This window comes from Mauremys reevesii, linkage group 1, assembly GCF_016161935.1.
Source record: "Mauremys reevesii isolate NIE-2019 linkage group 1, ASM1616193v1, whole genome shotgun sequence".
In the NCBI taxonomy this organism is placed as follows: domain Eukaryota; kingdom Metazoa; phylum Chordata; order Testudines; family Geoemydidae; genus Mauremys; species Mauremys reevesii.
In genome coordinates, this window is record NC_052623.1 from 102,957,768 (window position 1) to 102,978,079 (window position 20,312).

General features: G+C 44.7%; 1 protein-coding gene across 1 annotated transcript in view; it reads left to right on the forward strand.

Annotated features, from left to right (window-relative positions):
- Positions 1-16,060: 16,060 nt before the first annotated feature.
- Positions 16,061-20,312, forward strand: part of TM9SF2 (transmembrane 9 superfamily member 2) — a 57,333-nt gene continuing 53,081 nt past the window's right edge. The window contains exon 1 of the mRNA XM_039532091.1: positions 16,061-16,351. Coding sequence (XP_039388025.1) covers positions 16,142-16,351 — 210 coding nt within the window. The 5' untranslated portion in view covers positions 16,061-16,141. The remainder of the gene's footprint in view (positions 16,352-20,312) is intronic.

Genomic DNA, 20,312 nt, shown 5'->3' on the forward strand with positions numbered 1-20,312 from the left:
AAAAAGACTTCCTTTAAAAAGTGGAAGTCAAATCCTAGTGAGGCAAATAGAAAGGAGCACAAACACTGCCAACTTAAGTGCAAGAGTGTAATAAGAAAAGCCAAAGAGGAGTTTGAAGAACGGCTAGCCAAAAACTCCAAAGGTAATAACAAAATGTTTTTTAAGTACATCAGAAGCAGGAAGCCTGCTAAACAACCAGTGGGGCCTCTTGACGATGAAAATACAAAAGGAGCGCTTAAAGATGATAAAGTCATTGCGGAGAAACTAAATGGATTCTTTGCTTCAGTCTTCACGGCTGAGGATGTTAGGAGATTCCCAAACCTGAGCTGGCTTTTGTAGGTGACAAATCTGAGGAACTGTCACAGATTGAAGTGTCACTAGAGGAGGTTTTGGAATTAATTGATAAACTCAACATTAACAAGTCACCGGGACCAGATGGCATTCACCCAAGAGTTCTGAAAGAACTCAAATGTGAAGTTGCGGAACTATTAACTAAGGTTTGTAACCTGTCCTTTAAATCGGCTTCGGTACCCAATGACTGGAAGTTAGCTAATGTAACGCCAATATTTAAAAAGGGCTCTAGGGGTGATCCCGGCAATTACAGACCGGTAAGTCTAACGTCGGTACCGGGCAAATTAGTTGAAACAATAGTAAAGAATAAAATTGTCAGACACATAGAAAAACATAAACTCTTGAGCAATAGTCAACATGGTTTCTGTAAAGGGAAATCGTGTCTTACTAATCTATTAGAGTTCTTTGAAGGGGTCAACAAACATGTGGACAAGGGGGATCCAGTGGACATAGTGTACTTAGATTTCCAGAAAGCCTTTGACAAGGTCCCTCACCAAAGGCTCTTACGTAAATTAAGCTGTCATGGGATAAAAGGAAAGGTCCTTTCATGGATTGAGAACTGGTTAAAGGACAGGGAACAAAGGGTAGGAATTAATGGTAAATTCTCAGAATGGAGAGGGGTAACTAGTGGTGTTCCCCAAGGGTCAGTCCTGGGACCAATCCTATTCAATTTATTCATAAATGATCTGGAGAAACGGGTAAACAGTGAGGTGGCAAAGTTTGCAGATGATACTAAACTACTCAAGATAGTTAAGACCAAAGCAGATTGTGAAGAACTTCAAAAAGATCTCACAAAACTAAGTGATTGGGCAACAAAATGGCAAATGAAATATGGATAAAAGTAAAGTAATGCACATTGGAAAAAATAACCCCAACTATACATACAACATGATGGGGTCTAATTTAGCTACAACGAGTCAGGAAAAAGATCTTGGAGTCATCGTGGATAGTTCTCTGAAGATGTCCACGCAGTGTGCAGAGGCGGTCAAAAAAGCAAACAGGATGTTAGGAATCATTAAAAAGGGGATAGAGAATAAGACTGAGAATATATTATTGCCCTTATATAAATCCATGGTACGCCCACATCTCGAATACTGTGTACAGATGTGGTCTCCTCACCTCAAAAAAGATATTCTAGCACTAGAAAAGGTTCAGAAAAGGGCAACTAAAATGATTAGGGGTTTAGAGAGGGTCCCATACGAGGAAAGATTAAAGAGGCTAGGACTCTTCAGCTTGGAAAAGAGAAGACTAAGGGGGGATATGATAGAGGTATATAAAATCATGAGTGATGTTGAGAAAGTGGATAAGGAAAAGTTATTTACTTATTCCCATAATACAAGAACTAGGGGTCACCAAATGAAATTAATAGGCAGCAGGTTTAAAACAAATAAAAGGAAGTTCTTCTTCACGCAGCGCACAGTCAACTTGTGGAACTCCTTACCTGAGGAGATTGTGAAGGCTAGGACTATAACAATGTTTAAAAGGGGACTGGATAAATTCATGGTGGCTAAGTCCATAAATGGCTATTAGCCAGGATGGGTAAGAATGGTGTCCCTAGCCTCTGTTCGTCAGAGGATGGAGATGGATGGCAGGAGAGAGATCACTTGATCATTGCCTGTTAGGTTCACTCCCTCAGGGGCACCTGGCATTGGCCACTGTCGGTAGACAGATACTGGGCTAGATGGACCTTTGGTCTGACCCGGTACGGCCTTTCTTATGTTCTTATGTTCTTATGTGTTATGAATCCTGTTTGTGGTGTTTCCCCACATAATGCTGCATTGTTTTCCTCCTTTATTAAAAGGCTTTTGCTACACTCAGACTCTGTGCTTGCGAGAGGGGAAGTATTGTCTCTTAGAGATGCCCAGGGGGGATGGTATTTAATTATCCCAGGTCACTGGGTGGGTGATCAAGCCGGTTTTGCATTGTGTTATTGGAAAGGAACTCCTAGATACTGAACCCAGCCCTTGTTGCTGCTAACTCTGATGGGCAGAAGAGTTACATTTATTATTATTATTATTATTATTATTAAATATCTTTTCATGTAGTCTAGTATTCTTAAGGAAATGTAGCAAGGATCTTTTTGCACTATTCCATTTTCCTGACATTCTCACAAGTCCTTTTAGGGAAAAATCTTTGATTCCAAGCCAACTCAAATTTTCAAATATAAACGTTCTTTTCCATAGAATATTGCCCACAATGCCATGGAACATGATCAACAGTTTCTTTGTTGGAGGACAATGGAGAAGTTAAGAAACCCAGAGGGAACTAGCAGAAAGGGAACAAGAGGCCCAGCTGAGTTCCCAACAACAGCAGGAGGTTCTTTCGCTGCAACAGCTCCAGAAACACCCACCTCAAGCCTGGCTGGGAGCCCAGTAACCATGACAGCACCCAACTAAGCATGACCGTCATAGACATCAAAAAGGAAGGGGTGGGATAGGCCTGCCAAGGGATGGCAGCTTGTGGGTGAGCCTAGAACTGCAACAGTGGCTTGCCAGGCTAAAGGAACAGTAGCAGTGCCTGTTACAGATCCTGCAGGAAAGAAGCAGCTGCAATGGTTACAGGTACTGGATAGATAAGAGGGTTTCATTGGGCTGAAGGACTGAGGCCTGGCCAAGGAGATGTTATGATTGTGGACAGATGGGACATTAAGTAGGGCTTGCCTCCTGGGTGAACCGGGGGAAAAGACAGAGTTGCTAGGGCAAACTACAGGAAAATCCACAGAAACTCCTCCAGGGCCTAAGAGGTAGGAGGCCCAGTTGATGATATGCTATGCTTGTGGGCAATTTGGACATATTAGAAGGACTTGTCCCTATGTAAACCATGATGGCAAGAGTGACACAGGGCACAAGAGATATTGCATGGGCCCTGAGGGATAACGCTCTCCATTGTCAAAGCAAGGGCAGCACTGTTATGTTTTGCTTGTGGGGTGACAGGGCATTTAAAACAACATTGAAATGAGTGGCAATAAGAGGGAGATCCCAGGATCAGGCAAGTCTGGGATAGACAAAGAGGGACAGTGGAGATGTGCAAGGCCAGAGAGCATGACTACACGTTGGGGTGGTCAAGGGCCTGCTTTGGCCTATAGTTCTGAGGAGAGAGTTTCTCAGTCCTCATGCAGGAGGGACTAGGACAGTGACCCAGGACCATTGGGGACCAGGTCCAACTGGGAAGGATGTAAGGATGCCGGAGTAAGGATGGAAAAGGAGGACCAAGAGAGAGAACATGATTTTCCCAAAGACTTGAGGGACCAGCTTAGGAAATGCCAACAGGAGTTGGACAATGTAAGCACCTCACTGCGGAAAATCATCAGCCAACTTGTCCAGGTGGAACAAGAGTTGGCCCAGGAAGAATTGGCCAAGGCCCAGAGAGGGAAAACTTAGCGGGCTACAGCAAGGACCCAGACAGCGCCCCAGGCGCAGCAGGGTACTGTGGAAACCCAGGCTGGACTACCCATTGAAGAGGCTAGAAGACAAGACCTCTCCAACAGAGAGAGGCCCAAGAAGGGAGCTTGGGTAGGCAACAGGACCCCAGTATGGGGAAAGAGGTAGTGTGGGCCTATTTTATGGCCCCTCCTATGAGTTGACGAGCTGAGGAGAGTCACTAGAGTCAGCAGAAAGTGAATTGAAGTTCCAGAAAAGATAACTGGCCACAGATCTCCAGTTCACTGAGAAGGAAAAACAACACTTACTCCTCATAGTTTATGAACTTGAGACTGAAGTAGAGGCTCTGTATGCAGGGACGGACAAGCCTAGGCATGCAGAGACCCCAAAGTCCAGGAGACTGAGATGAGGTGAAGAGATTGTTAAAAGCTCTCCAGGCAAGAGAGGCCTGAGCGAGAAGACCCTGATCAAAGCAGGACAGAAACTGGAAAAGCTCTCCAGGCAAGAGAGGCCCGGGAGAGAAACCTTGACAGAGACTGAATAGCTCACCAGGCAGAGAGGCCTGGGGGAGAAGACCCTAACTAAGAAGGGCAAAAGACTGGATGGGAGGGGACATAACTGTCAATAGAACCCCCACCGCCAATCCTTTCTGTGAGGGGAGGTATTGTGATGGGGTGTACCAGGCCCCCCTGCTGAAGGCCTCATGGTCCTACCACATTCCACCCCAGGAAAAGGAGCAGTAAAGGTGGTTTCTCCAGGCCTGCCTAGAAAGGCTGCAGGGAAGCAGCCAATTGGAGGACAGCAAGCTCAGATAAAAGGCACTGCAGGGCCTGAGCAGATCAGTTGCTAGCTAACACCAGAAGGGTGAGAAAGGACTGGATGGCTGTGAGACTCTCCAGGTGAGGAGGTTTGGAAGAGACCCTGCTCATGCAGGGAACAGACAGAGAATCCTGAGGTAAGGGTGAAGAGGAAGTGGCCCAGGGAATAGTAGAAGCAGCAGCAACTACTGCAGGAAGCAGCCTGTGGCTCCTATTTATAGGGTCCCTGGGTCAAGACCCAAAGTAGTGGGTGGGTCCAGGTCTTCCCCGGCCACTAGCAGGGTGTTCTAAGGCCCGAGAAGGAGATTAGACTTGCTTTAGAGGCCTAAGTGAAGGACAGGACTTAGAGTCTCAAGAGAGAAAACCCTGGGAGGCACTGCTCTCTACCAGGGAAGACATGGACTTAAAGTTAGTCCAGAAGGGTCTGAGGACTGAGCCCAGAGGCAGGACTAAAGACTTTAAAAAGGGCACAGGGACAGGACCTGTTGGACTTTTTACCCCGGAAGGGATTTGTTCATTCACGTTTTAACTGTGTGTGACTTGGCTGGAGGGCTGAGCCACTGAACACCCATGAAGAGGGCAACAGCCCATGGGGCACTACAAAGAGAGAGAGAGAGAGTGTGTGCAGGGTCACATCCACCTGACAGAAGGAGCTCACAAGAGTTGAGTGTCCCCCATCACAGGGACCATTCAAAGCAGAGTGGCCCGTTAACACCTCTGCAGTCATCCGACAAAAAGAGGGTATTAGTGGGTATAGATTGTTGTAATAAGCCATAAATCCAGTGTCTCTGTTCAGTCCATGACTTTTAGTGTCTAGAAGAGTTATGAATTTAAGCTCCCAGGCTCATCTTTTGAAAGTGTTGTGCAGGTTTCCTTTGAAGATGAGGACTGATAGGTCAGACATAGAGTGATTACTTTGAAAAGCGTTCACCCACAGATGATATCATGATTTTCTCTTATCATTTTCCTGTGACGGTTCATTTGAGAGCATAGTGATTATCTGGTTTCACTCACATAGCTGTTGTTAGGGGCATTTCGTGCCTTGGATGAGGTACACCACATGTTGTGATTGGCATGTATAAGATCCATGGATCTTGAAAGGATGCATCTTTAAAGGTGTGCTGTGGGGGGTATTGATCATTGTACCAGTGAAGATATGTCTGCAGATTTTGCATCTGTTCTGGTAGGGTCTGATGTCATTTTGAGGTGGTATGTACTTGTCTATGGGGAGCTTGCTTTTGATAATGAGCTTATAGAGGTAGGGGGGATGTTTGAAGGCCAGAAATGAGGGTTCAGGAAAGATTTCTTTCAGGATGGGTTCCCTATCAGGTATGAATTGTAGTTGTTTGATGATATCCTGTGTGGGTTCCAGTGCAGGGTGGTAAATGACAAGGAGGGTGCGTGGTCACAGAGCAGTTTACTTCTGTATTGAAGCACATTATCTTGGGGTATTTAGGTGGCCCATTCCACGATGTGATCTAGTGGTGATCCAGATATTGGTTCAATAAAACGTATTACCTCACCCACCTTGGGTCTCTAGTCCATATAGCACAGTCATCTGTGAAAAGGGAAATACCTATTCCCATCTGCACACTTTCTGGGAGGTCAGTTACAAGGCCGGCTCTAGGTTTTTGCCACCCCAAGCAAAAAATTTGCCGCCCCAAGCTCCGAGAGCACAACTGCCCAAGCAAAAAAAAAAAACCAACCAACCAAACCAACGGGTGGCTGGAATGCTGCCCAAGCAAAAAAAAAAAAAGAAGAATGGCCGGAATGCCGCACCTGGAATTGTGCCGCCCCAAGCATGTGCTTGCTTTGCTGGTGCCTAGAGCCGGTCCTGGTCAGTTCAGTAGCGTAGCTGGCGGGATTCAGTGGAAGCAGCCACTTCCCCTCAGGCCGGCAGGCGCGGAAGCGGCGCCAGCCGGCGCTGCCAACCATACAGCCAGAGGAGCCGTGGGGCGGCAGGCCGGCGCAGAAGCTGCGCCTGCAGGCCAGTGCAGGCACAGCTGAGCGCTGGGACAGGAGCCGGGGACAGGCGGCAGTGCAGGAGGGAAGGTAAGCGGGGATGGGGGCGGGGGTCCGGTCTGGGGGCGTGGCCAGAGGGGGAGTCAAGGGGGCATGGCCGGAGGGGGAGCCAAGGGGGGGTGCCTTTTTTATGTTTTTTGCTCCCCCTACGCTGAAAACCTGGCTACACCACTGGGTCAGTTAGCATAATGGAAAACAAAGTAGGGCTGATAATACTCCCTTGTGGAGTTCATCTGTAAGCTTATAGGCTTTTGGACAAAGCTATTTCCACTTTGACTTGTATATTTCTGTCACTTTAAAAGTCGATTGTCCACAGAAACCTTCTGCCATTTTATTCCAATTTTGGCTAGTTTTTATAGGAGGCCTTCCATCCATAGTATGTTGTGATTTTTTTCAATATACAGGAAGGTTATCATAAAGTTCTTAGTCCTTATGCTTTTTTGTACCTCCATTTCTAGTCTCACTATATGATCAACTCTTCATCTTCCTTCTCTGAAAACTTTGTACCTCAGAATATAATTTTTTTCTAAGTATTCCACTATTCCTATATTTTTTTATTTTTTCTCCCCCATGATTTTCCCCACACATGATGTGAGGGCTACAGCCCTATCAGCATTAGGTCTTTTATGTATCAGTTAGGAAACCAGGCAAGGAATCACCAATGCTTGCTTCCATTCTATTGGCAATAGTCAACAGAACCTTTAGACTCCCTCCTGACAAGAGTTGAAGCATTTCATTAATTATATAATCTTTATCTGGAGATGTATTTTTCCTCTTTCCAATGGCTGCAGTAAGCGCCTGCATACGAAACTTTTTGTTTAACACATCATCATATTCTCTCTAGCCATCTAATAGTTTTTTCTCAATAAACCTTTTGGGTTTTTTTCCCTCACAAAACTCATTGCTTTGATTCATATCACTACTGACCTTTTGGAATTCTTTTGCTAAAATGTCTGCCTTTTCTAAGTTGGAGAGCTCAATTCATTGTTTACAATAAGACTCAGTATACATTTACTTTTACTATGAATTCCATTCATTCTTTGAATTTGCTTATATTTTTCTGAAAACTTTGAATTTTTGGAGAAATTTCAGTGGGAAATTGAACAACTTTCTTTTTTGTCTTTTTGATAATTCTCTGTGCCACCACCTTATGTCCTTTGTAATTCATTAAGTTTGTACTATTCATTAGTGTGTTTTGGTGGCTTGTATGGCTTATTGCTTTCCTTGATTACTAGGTTGCAATCCTCATTCCACCAGGAAACCTGATATCTAAGTTGGGGGCAACTTGATGTTTTGTAGCTGACCAGAGTGACCGCTCCTGTAATTCCTTTTACTATGTTATAGAATGCTCCTAGATCGTTACTTGTACAGTTACTACATAAATATTCATAACATTTAATTCTGAAAAGGCCCCGTAATATGGTCCTTGGTGGGCTGGGTGGTCTAGTGGTTAGCACACACCCATAGTGGTGGGGGGGGGAGGGGGCAGTAGTAGGGAAGCCCAAGCCTGCCCACTCCACTGGGCTTTGATCCAGAGCCCTAGGAAGGTCAATAGCATTTCGTGTCTGAGGGAGATGCGGAGGGGGAGGGGGGCTGAGTTACTCTCTAGGTCACTTCCTACTGCTTCTTTCCTCCCTTAGCTTCTGGCCCCAGATAAGGTAAAAAGAAACCAAACTGTCAGACCCAACCGGGCTCAGTAATTAGTCCTGTTCCCTCAGGGAGACTTCTCCAGTGCCTTTGTCAGGAGCCTTCCAGATAGGTCTGTCTTCCATCCCAGCTTTCCCCCTTCTGAGCTGGGTTGCTCCCTTTTTAACCTTGTCTCCAGTTGGAGCATTCTCTACAGGGCTGGAGGGGCAGGGCTACCTCGACCCAGTACTGTCCTTTAACCCCTTCTGGCCCAGTGTGAGGTTTGTATACCCCATCAACCCTGAGCTGTGGTGTCCTGGGGTTAGTTGGTGTCCCCAGCATCCTGTGGAAAGAAGTTCTTATTTTCCGTACCTGCAGATGTACCACCTGGAAGCTATATGGCTGTAGCTGTGACCACAAAAGCTTATGCCCAAATAAATGTGTTTGTCTCTAAAGTGCCACAAGGATTCCTCATTGTTTTTGCTGATACAGGCTATCCCTCTGAAATCTGTATCTCAAAGTAGCACCCTGGAACCACTGATATGATTATGATATGTTTTGTACGAAGTATGCCTTATGAGGTATCATTTGAGAAGTCATGATCTATTAAACATTACTAGCCTGTTGAATTATATGTTACCATTGTATTTAAAGTTATGAAGTTTTGCTCTGTGTGTGTTACTGAAATACATTGTGAATCTGGGAGATGCCCATTGCTGGCCTTTTGGTGGCACCAAAGGAGCAACTAACACCCCCAAGACAATTTTACATTAGGACTAGCCAGACATGGGTTGATGGTCCATTATGGAGAATCGATTCTCCTGGTGGGCCCCTCCTAAAGCACTTAGACAATGGAGGCCCAGTGTCTCAGCAGGGCACATAGAACGAGTGACCCATAACTCGATGTTTGAGACAGTACTTTCCATGCACATGGATTGGGTGGGGGAGGAGGGTATAAACTAGAGTCTGACCATCAGCCCAGGGCCTCTCTCCTCCCACATCTACTCTGAAGGTGACAAGAGCGTTGGGAAGACACAGACTTTGAACTGGGGAGATTGGTCCCAGGCCGAGCAGAGAATTCAGCCTGTGTATAAGAATTCTGAGCTGCTTTTATAATGCCTAGTGGGATGAGAAACTGCTTGAGTCAAATCTTGCTTGGACTGAAAGTTTAGAATTTAGACCTCAGTTTTATTTTTTATTTCTCATGTAGGTCTTGTGTCCTTTATGCCTACACTTATAATCACTTAAACTCTATATTTCTGTAGGTAATAAACTTATTTTAATGTTTTATCGTTAGCAGTGAGTTTGTCTAAAGTGCTTGGGAAATCTGCTCAGATTACAAAGGCTGGTGCATGTCCACTACCACTAGCCTTTGAAGTGGCAAATTAATTAAAGACCTTGCATTGTTCAAGAGAAGATTTTGAGCAGTGTATGATGGTGTATATCAGGGGTTTAAGGCTGGGGGGATTTGCTGGTGTCTCCCTCTGTATAGTTCATGAGAGGCTTAGAGAGCACTCATGCAATTTAGTTGGGTGTTGTTGGTAGAGTGACCACAGCACCTGGAAGGATTTACTGCTTGTCACTAGCATGGCATTGTAAGACACAGCTCAGGGAGGAGTGTTAAGGGGGCACAGGAGTCCCACAGTTCCATGCTGTACCCCAGGGATCCATCACAATCACCTGGAAGCTAATGACTGTAGTGAGAGATACCACTGCATAATGTGTGGGCTATGGTCCTTCATTGAGTTCAGCCAGGAGAGTGGTGCCTGGTCAGTTATTAGGTGGAAGAGCTGCCCACACAAGTAATATTGTAGGTTATTGACAGCCCATTTCACCCTTCTCAATGACCAAGTAGGCTACCTCTTGTGGGAACAACTTTCTGCTAAGATGGAGAGCAGCATATTCTTCTCCTCTTAATTCCTGAGATAACACTGCCGTGAGTCTGACATCAGAGGCATCTGTTTGGAGAATAAAGCACTTCAAGAAGTCTGGCTAGGATAGAGCTGGTTCCTGGGTCAACTGGTCTTGAAGTGCCCTACGTGCCTCATCACAGCTATTGGTCCACCAGACTCTTTTGGGGCCGTCAAAAGGGCAGTGATGGTGGCAAAGTTTGGGATGAATCACTGATAGTACCCCACTAAGTTCCCAACACTGCCAGACTTGCCTCTTGGTGGAAGGGATCAGGGCCGCCCAGAGGGGGGGGGCAAGTGGGTCAATTTGCCCCAGGCCCTGCTGGGGCCCCCACGAGAGTTTTTCATGGCCCCTGGAGCGGGGTCCTTCACTCACTCCGGGGGCCCCGGAAAACTCTTGCGGAGCCCGGGCCCCCAGAGCTTCTTCCGTTCCTGGTCTTCGCCAGCGGGGGGTCCTTACCGCCGAAGTGGGACCTGCTGCCAAAGTGCAGCCGGGTCTTCGGCGGTAATTCGGCGGCGGGGGGCCCTTCCGTTCTGGGATCTGCCGCCGAAGTGCCCCGAAGACCCCGCAGCCAAATTATCACCGAAGACCCGGCTGCACTTTGGCGGTAATTCGGCAGCGGGAGGCCCCCGCCATGGGTCTTCGGGGCACTTTGGTGGCGGGTCCCGGAGCGGAAGGACCCCCCGCCTCCGAATTACTGCCGAAGCGGGGGCCCCCCGCTGCCAAAGACCCCAGGCCCCCGGAATCCTCTGGGTAGTCCTGGAAGGGATGGGGCAGCCCACTAGGGCATGGACTTTGTCCACCAAAGGTTGTAACTGTCCCCATCCCCCAGCATGCCCTACATAGATGATGTGACATTATCTGATTAAAATTTGACTATATAGATCATTGTTGCAACCACTATTATATATTTGCAGCAAATCTTGTACAAAGGTTGTCAAGTGAGATGTCTATGAAAAGGGCATGGTTTCAAACTGGTATAACCCCTACAGTGTGGGGAAGGTAGGTTCTTAGCATATCCATGTTTCATTTTTCCAGTTTCATTATGCCACACTTCTAAAATTGTCCATGCTTAATTTTCCCATTTCATTTAAAGTTTTCAGATTTTACCATTTCATTGTAGCTTTCTTGAATTCCTGTCATTCAATAAACAGGCATTTTTATAAAAGTTTTTAAATTGTGTGTTATATTTTGTTAATTATTTATATCTTTCATTAAATTTTCCTCAAGACATATTTAATTTGCTTTTTTATTTCATTTCAAATTTTACTTTCTTTTAATGTCCATTTTCCCATATTTTTCTATTGCCTTTTATTTAATTTCATTAAGTTCATGTTTTTCAGGTCTTTTCTTGACATTTCTAAAATTTCATTTCTTTCTGAATATTGTTGATATTTCCTGCATAATTTATTTCTTTTCTAAAATATTTCTTTTCCTTTCCTTAATATATTACACATGCCTTATATTTGCCTTTTGATTTTTTTCTTTTTTTTTATTTTTAATTTCTCTGCAGCTTTTCTGTGCACTGTCTGAATAATTCAAATTTTTTTTTTTTTTAATTTTTTCTTCTCTTTGTTCTTTCTCTGTTTTTCTATTTCTTTCCTTTCTTTTTCTTTTCCCTCACTGTTCCTTTCTATTTTTTTCCTTTTTTTTCCTGACTGCTCTGCTACAATTTATTCCGACAGATTATTCATTCTTCACTGGATTAGATTTTATCAAGTATGGAACTGGTTTAGTCTTTCATAGGACAAGTATAGATGTGTCCACCTTTAAATATTATGCCTACAGCCATAGATACTTGATTTTTCCTTAACAATACAAGTAATATCCTCTTATGCATTTTTTATTTTTCCTTTCTGTCTCTTCTTTACCCCACTCCCTACATAGCCCTTTTTTCTCTGTTTTTTTTTTTTACTCTCTTTTTTTATTCAGCTGGTTTTCAAATTTCATTCACTGTTTAGATTTATTTTAAGTTGCTTCATTTTATAGCTTTACATGACACATTCTTCTCATTGATCTCCATCTTTAACTCTTCGTATTCTTTGTCTCTTGCCAGTCTGCCATCTTACCAGTCATAATCTTTTATTCATTCCACATCTGTCTTTTTATTTTTATTCCTTTTTTACTTAATTTAATTTTTTTTTTCTTTTTCTCTTTTTTTTCTAATCACATTTCCAATTCTTTTTCTTTTCCTTCTTTTTTTCTTTTTTTTTTTTTTTTTTTTCTTGTCCTTCTTCCTTCTTTTTTTCATCACCTTTTTTTTTTTTCTTTTATCCAAGTGATCTCCAGCTATTCCTTTTCCTCCTTTTTCTTCTCATTCAGTCTAAGCAGCCATCTCCTATGTCAGGCTCAGCACTGCCATTTTGTCCTCAGCAGCCGCACCAGCCACTCTGTGGCCAGCCAGCTCAGTCCAGGCCCAGTGCAGTCAGGCTCCACCTCACCAGCGCAGTGCGCCAGTCCCTTCAGCCCAGTCACCACAAGTTCCAGCCCCTTTCAGACAAGTTCAAAACCTACCGTTCCCACCTTTCCTCACTTTCTGCTTTCCTCACTTCATCTTCATTCTGTCTCAGAGACCAGGGCCAACCTCAGGGGGCCTACTTCCAATTGGCCCTCACTCTGGTTGGATTGCCTCCAGAAGATCTAACCAGCTGACCACCTCACTTGAACTGGTTGTACTACAACAGCAACACACACAAGTCAAAGGGTCATGTCTCCTTTGTACACCCGCCTTTGTGTAACTTCATATCTCCCCCCAAGGTCTCACTGACCCCAAGTCACAATGTGTTAATCTGTCCCCAGTCATTTCACCCGTCCCTAATAGCACCTAATTGCACCTTAGATCTTACAGCAAGGACAATGCTTGTAGCCAATTGGATAATATTTTAGTTAGCTTATTTCTTAATGAACTATATATTTACTATATTACATAGGGAGTAAATTTGTTTACAATTGAATTAAACATACATGCTATATATTTAGTAGTAACACTCTGGTTGTCATGTAAGTGGATGCTCCTTACCTGGGCTTCGCTGAGTGATGTCTAAATCTAGGAATCCTTACAGTTAAAAGATTGCTAGAGTTTTAGCAACATAAAGAGATACAGTTCCTTCGTGCCAAGGATTTTTATTCCCTTTCCTCAAGCAAGTCTGGGATTCAAGCCCGTCACAAGGGTTTCATTTCCTTGGCTCAGAGTTTCAAGCAATCATCAAAAGTCTTCTATGCAATCCTTCTATGCAATCTATGGTCTGGTGTCTATGGGCCTTCTTGGCCTGTCCAGTTATTTCACTCTTTCTCCTGTTAATATCTCCCTTTCTTAAGTCCAGCTTTCTCTCAGAGAAAAAACTTATAATATTATAATCTCTAACACTTAAGTAATATATCTCATAAAATTAAATCATTTCATAAATTTACAATAATTTCTTCAAGTCTAAAGATTTCATTTAATTTAATATAAATTTTTTAAATCTAAACCTTTTTTAACAATACTAATGTTTTTATTATTACAAATGTCAGGTAAGCTAGTTTCAAGCTTATATTGTCAGTCATATTCTAATTGGGCTATTTCTATGTCACTTTCCAGTCTCTCTATTTACAGGCCTCCCACCTGGGCAATATTGTCTCTCCAGGTGCCCCAAGCTCCCTCCTGGTGCCATAAGGTGCTTTAGTTGCCTTTAGGGTCACTTTGGTACTTGCTAGGGCTATGTCCAGGGCTTGTATTATGGTAGTTTCCTGCAAAATCTTTGGAAGATCTGACTTAAAATTTGAAGAGTAATTGTAATAAAATTGTTGTGTATTCCAGTTGTGTATGGTGTGTGTAATAATTGGACACACCACCCTTCAGTTCCACACACCTGCAGACCTTCCCCACCACCTGCAGACCCAAACTGACCAACAAACAAAAACAAGACAACAGACAAAAAAAAAACTTTTTAATAAAAAAAAAATGAGAGTTTAAAAACAGCAACTTCAATTCAATCCAGCAAACTAGAAGGGGACAAAGGAGGGGGGAGGGGAAAGACTAGAAGGACTGACACCTGCCAAACTCAGGTGGGGGTTGGAGGAGTTGGAGGTAGGATTTTGATGTTTTATTTTTTTTTATTTTTAATTTTTTTTTAATGTTGCTTTCACTTTTGCTTTAATGCTTAGAATAAAGAAACTGTGTGGTAACTTACAACTGCACAATTATGTTTATAGCCTCTGAGGAGCCTGAGGAGCAAGCACAGTTATGTTTGGTGTGTGGTGAGGTTGCTGGAGAGTTACAGTGTGTTTAAGAACCTGGGAAAAAAAAAACCCCTGGGTAGGAAAAAAGGAAAAAAAAGTCTCAGGAAGAGCAAGAAAGGTGATGGTTGAGGAGCTGGCAGCCTAAATGTGTGCCTAGCCGGACCACAAGGGTGAAACACAGGTGCAGTTGCTCTGAACTGTGATGCTGTGTTCCTATGCTGTATTACCTCACTATAAAGTTAATAAACTCTCATCTTCTCTTATTTTTCAGTTCATTTTGTTAAAGTACTGCTAGGAGCAGCAAATTAGAAGTCCAAGTTGGATGCCATAGGTAGCCATTTTAAAAATCAGAGGGTAGTGTGTGTCTGGTGGTTCTGTAGAAGCAGCAAAAGAATGTGGCACACCCTATAGACTAACAGGCGTTTTGCAGCATGAGCTTTCGTGGGTGAATACCCACTTCTTCTTGCATCCGAGAAGAGTGGGTGTTCACCCACGAAAGCTCATGCTGCAGAACGTCTGTTAGTCTATAAGGTGCCACAGGATTCTTTGTTGCTTTTACAATGATCCAGACTAACTCATTGCTAGAAAATGTTTGTTTCTTTATTTTTTGTTGTTTGTTTTTGAAAAAAAAAAAAAAAGTCTCACTCTACAGTCAAGCAGGAATAAATTATATGTACTTAGACTTGTACTCTTGCAAATCCAATAAAGAAAATAACCTACCTACAATATTTTTTTTTTGAGCTAATCATTTTTCAATTTTTTTAAAATGTTTATGCACTGCAGAACCAAACAGCAGGACTTACTACTTGCTCACATGCTGAAGAAGCTTAGAAAAAAAATAATTAAACTATCTAACTATGAGAGATATTTCAATCAATAGCTCAGACAAAAGACAAAATTTCAGTTTTTTTTTTTTTGAAAATCTCAAACTGGCCTGGAACTGAAAAAAAAAAAAAAAAATGAGTAGTCAGTGTGCCCAGTAGGTAGTGCACGTTACTGGCTTTAGAGGATATATATGCTCATGACACATCCCAATATTAGGGGCTTATCTATGCAGCTGCACCCCTCCCCCTGAAAAGTGTCCTGACTGTTCACACTTGCTATCTGGTCACCCCAGTCGCTGCCTGTTGTTAATGCGCCACCAGCCAAATGTAGAGCAGGGGCCGGCAACCTTTCAGAAGTGGTGTACTGAGTCTTCATTTATTCACTCTGATTTAAGGTTTCATGTGCCAGTAATACACTTTAATGTTTTTAGAAGGTCTCTTTCTAGAAGTCTATAATGTATAACTAAACTAGTGTTGTATGTAAAATAAACAAGATTTTTAAAACATTTAAGAAGCTTCATTTAACATTAAATTAAAATGCAGAGCCCCCCCCGGAGCGGTGGCCAGGACCCAGGCAGCGTGAGCGCCACCATGCCTGTGGCACAGGAGCCATAGGTTGCCTACCCCTGAGGTACAGCCAGGAACATACAATTTCCCTACTCCAGCCTCTCACAGGGAAACAGCTGCAAGCTCGGGCAGCCGAGCCACTAACAAGCCGGGCAAGGCTACAACAAGCAACGCCGAGTAACCATCAGCGGCTGCCGCCCGGCCTCCCCCGCCCTTCCAGGGTGCGTTCCGCGCTCGCCCTCCCCCCAGGGCGGGCTAATCCTGTTTCTATAGTAACTGGGCCAGGAGGGGGTGTGACCCGGAAGTGGTCCCTCGGGCCCCCACCCTACTCTCGCGGAGGGAGGTGCCGTGAGGTCAGCGCAGGGTGACGTGTCTGAGCCGGAGAACCGGAAGTCGCGGCTGCGGAAGGAGCTGAGCTGCGATGCCGTTGAGAGACCCGGTACAGGCCGCCAGGCGCCCCCGCCCCGCCCGGTCGCCGCGGCGGGTCCCCGCGGCCATGGGCCTCCCGCAGCGGCTGCTGCTGCCTGTGGCGCTGCTGGCGGCCTGCGCGCCCCGCGGCGGAGCCTTCTACCTGCCGGGCCTGGCGCCCGTCAACTTCTGCGAGGAGGGGCGGGCGTCGGCTGAGTGCAAGGTGAGCCCGGGCCTGGGTCGCGCCTCCGCCTGAGGGCAGGTCCGGCCTGTCTGCGCCCCACACTGGGCAGCGGGGGTCGCTCCCCTGGCCTTGCCCCCTGCCTAGCGGGGCGAGGATCCTGCGGGAAACCTGCCCGGGCCCCATCCGTGTTTGGGGTGGGGCTAGGGTTGCCACCCCTCCAGGATTGTCCGGGAGTCTCCAGGATTAGAGATCAATCTTTAATTAAATATTGTCATGTGATGAAACCTCCAGGAATACGGCCAACCAAAATTGGTAATCCTAGGTCGGCCTGAGGTGGTCCCTTGCCAGGTACTTCTCCTCCTTAAGAGGGACCTTGATGAAGTGTCAGGCTGGTGCCTGGATATGTGCTGAGGGGGCTACTGCCAGGGCCCTTGGTGCCTCTGCGTCAGCCACATACGGGGTGGTAGTGCTTAGACCTGGACTCCTTGGTAATGGCCCCTTCTTGGAAAGTGTTAATTATTACTTTGCAGTTAAACTAAACAGTACAGTCTTTGAGATCTCCCCTCATTTCACTGCAGCTCCAGTGCTAGTGGACTGGCTGTGTACTATGAGCTTTCTGAATGATTGATCCTGGATACCCTGATGCTCCTGTTGTCAAAGCTCTGCTGGGGTGCGAGATTTCCCCCAAAAAGTTCCTGTGCTCCATGTCTTCTGTAGAATTTTTTTCTCCCTTTAATGTGCTGTCTCTGTTTCACTGTTATTTCTTAGACACTAACGTTGTGCTTTGCGCTCCGCAACATTGCCTTTAGGGTTGCTCTGGAGTTTGCACGAATACATCCAACCAAAACAAGCGACCCTACCTAAGTATCAGAGGGGTAGCCGTGTTAGTCTGGATCTGTAAAAGCAGCAAAGAGTCTTGTGGCACCTTATAGACTAACAGACGTTTTGGAGCATGAGCTTTCGTGGGTGAATACCCACTTTGTCAGATGACCCACGAAAGCTCATGCTCCAAAACGTCTGTTAGTCTATAAGGTGACACAAGACTCTTTGCTGCTTTTACAGACCCTACCTAAGAAGCTTACAGTCAGGTGCAATGGGAGACAGCATTTTACTGGCATGGATTTGCAGTATTTGTGAAATAATAAGCAAACATATGCAGTGATGCAGTGCAAAAGATGTACCTGTCACCACCTTGATCACTTTGATTGCATTGAATGAGCTGCAGAATTTAATTTTTTAACTGAAACCATTTTATAGCTGCTATGAGTTCAGCACATGTATTTAAAGATTTTTAACTGTCAAATATTAACACCACAATGGGGCTGTGATGGAAATGGTGGTACCATGATAAGAGTGAACAGATGGACTACTACTTTAGTGCGTTATTCAGGAATATATTTTCAGTTCTGCCTGGTAATTACTAATTTATAAGGGAGTTATGGAACACTTTTTTTTTTAACCATTTTGTTTTTCTTGATTTGTTTTCTCCAGCTGTCCTACAAACTTGCAACAAAATTAATGACATGCTGTATTATTATTCATTGAATTCTTTTATGCATTCCCTTCTAAACTAAATCTTAACAGAAATTAGTAAATTAAAGTGATTTTTTTTTTTACTGGAACTTTCTAAAATACATATACCTGCTTTGTCTCTTCAGCTCCAACTTCATACTAACATCTGTTATCAGTGATCCCCTTTTTGTAAAATTTTTGTTTAACCTATGTTCAACTGTAGGGGGGAGATCTATCTTTATTACAAGTTTATGTTGATATCATGAGTTGAAATTACACTGGTCTGTGTTTTGAGATTATAATAAGCAGACTGAGGAACAAGTATAGGCCTAACATAGTTTTAAAGTCCTGTATCTTACAAAATTTCAGAATTGGAAACTACTGTTTCTTACTAGCTGGGGTCTTGGCTTTCTTATGGTATAAAGCACTAGTCCATGGCCTACAAGGTAGTAAGACTGTTATTTACAACTGCAATTCTGATGAGCATCTTTTACATCAAAAATGTACATTTATTTGATCCAGTAGCTGCTGAGAGTCAGTGGGTCAGGGCGCAAACACATCCTAGCTGAAGTATTCTTGACATACCAAAATCGAATATAAAATTAAATTCAAATGGACTGAATAATTATCACAGAGGTGTAGTAATTTTATATTGTTGATATGCTGTAAAATACAAGCCATTAATAACCAGTTCATAAGGTCTAACAGGTACTTCAGTATGTATCTTTTGTAGCATATCTGTAGTTGTCAAAATATGGTAGGTCCTCTAAATATGTTGTAAAGCAGGACTGTGCCATGAAGAGTTTACCATCTAAGACCCCAAGCCTCTAAATAACTCTAGGCGGACCCCTTTGTCGTAATGTGGAGCCCTTTCCAGGAGGCTCCATGCAATTCAGGGGTCTGAGCACATAGAGTGATTTAGAAGATTGGGGTCAAAATCACTATTAAATGTTACCAGTCCAAACATAACCGACTTACCTATCAGAAAGATGAAATATTGCATAGTTGATCTAAATAACCAACATGCACCCTAAGGACTTGGGGAGAGAATTCATGGCCCCCAAAGATTTCTTTGCTTCCCCGCAGAAAAATGACTTTCTGACAGGGAAGCAAAGGGAAGCTGCAAGAGCAGTCATGTACCACTCCCTTGCAGTGCAGGTACATCATTTATGGCACTGGGAGCAGCTGGCGGAGAGGTAAATCACCGCGGGGCTGGAGGCACACCAGCCAGTGGCTCCGACCCTGAGCTGGGATCAGCTGCTCGTCCTGTCCGGGCTGGAAGTAGGAGAGAATGGGATTTCCTCTTCCCCTGCAAGGAGTGGCTGAGGCTGTGTCAGACCCACCCTCAGACACCTTCCCCAGCTGCAGGAAGCTCAACATCCTCCCCTACTTCCTGCCCCCATTGAGCCTCAGTTGGTGGGGGAGGGGTCACTTTATGGGGAGCTGCTTCCCCATCACCCAACCCCAAGGCATCTGGACCTCCCATACCCAGACACCTCTGCCAAGCCTCACTGAGTACATCCAGCATCCCCCTGGCCCTCCTTACCTGAACGTCAACCCCTGCCTCTGGACCCCCACCCCTGCACCAAGACCACCCTCCATTGAGCTCCCTGCACTCAAACCACCACCCCCTGCCCCATCCCGAGCCCATTCACCTAGACCTCCATGCCACTGACCCCCATCTAGCTTCATCCATACCTCCACCCCACCAAGCCCCACATCCAGACCCCTCCGCTGTGCCCCAACCACCTTCACCTGGAAGCCCCTGCAGATCCCATTGGCCCTGCACCTGGAACCCCACAATGAGCCTCTGTGCATCCAGATCCCTCCACACCAAGATCCCCAACTGAGCTGCCTGCACCCAGATTGTCCCACACAGAATCCTCTCATCCCACATTGCACACTGAGCCCCTCCACACTTGGATCCTGCATGGTTGAACCTGCCTGCCCCACACCTGGTGCAGAGGGGCAGGGCCACAGGGTGTTTCTGGGGCAAGCCCAGGCCTTGTGCTGTGTCAAGGTCAGGTGCAGCCTCCCAGCTGAGTCCGTGTCCAGGGGGTGACAGGGCTGCAGGATGATCTCCCACCTTAGTGAAGCTAGTGGCCTGTGCTCACCACTGCCATTCTGGAGCCTCTGCATTTATTTATTGACAAATAAAAACTTGCAGAATTTTAAAATATTGTTCGCAGAAGTTTTCATTTTTTTGGTGTAGAATGCCCTCAGAAGTAATTCTCCAGATGTGCTGCATTTGCAACACTATACTTGAAATTGCTAATAATTTTACTATAGATCTCTGTTAATACCCTACAGTAAAATTATAACATTATCTTTCATTTAGTTTTATATCTGTTTACCACACATTTTCCATTTGTTTATTCCCTTCATTCCATATTTATAAAAAAATTACACTGAAAACAGGTTAAGGTTGCAAAGTTAGCGATTAGCAAGTGCCAGAATTAAGGCCGTCTCTAACTTCAATTCTGCACCA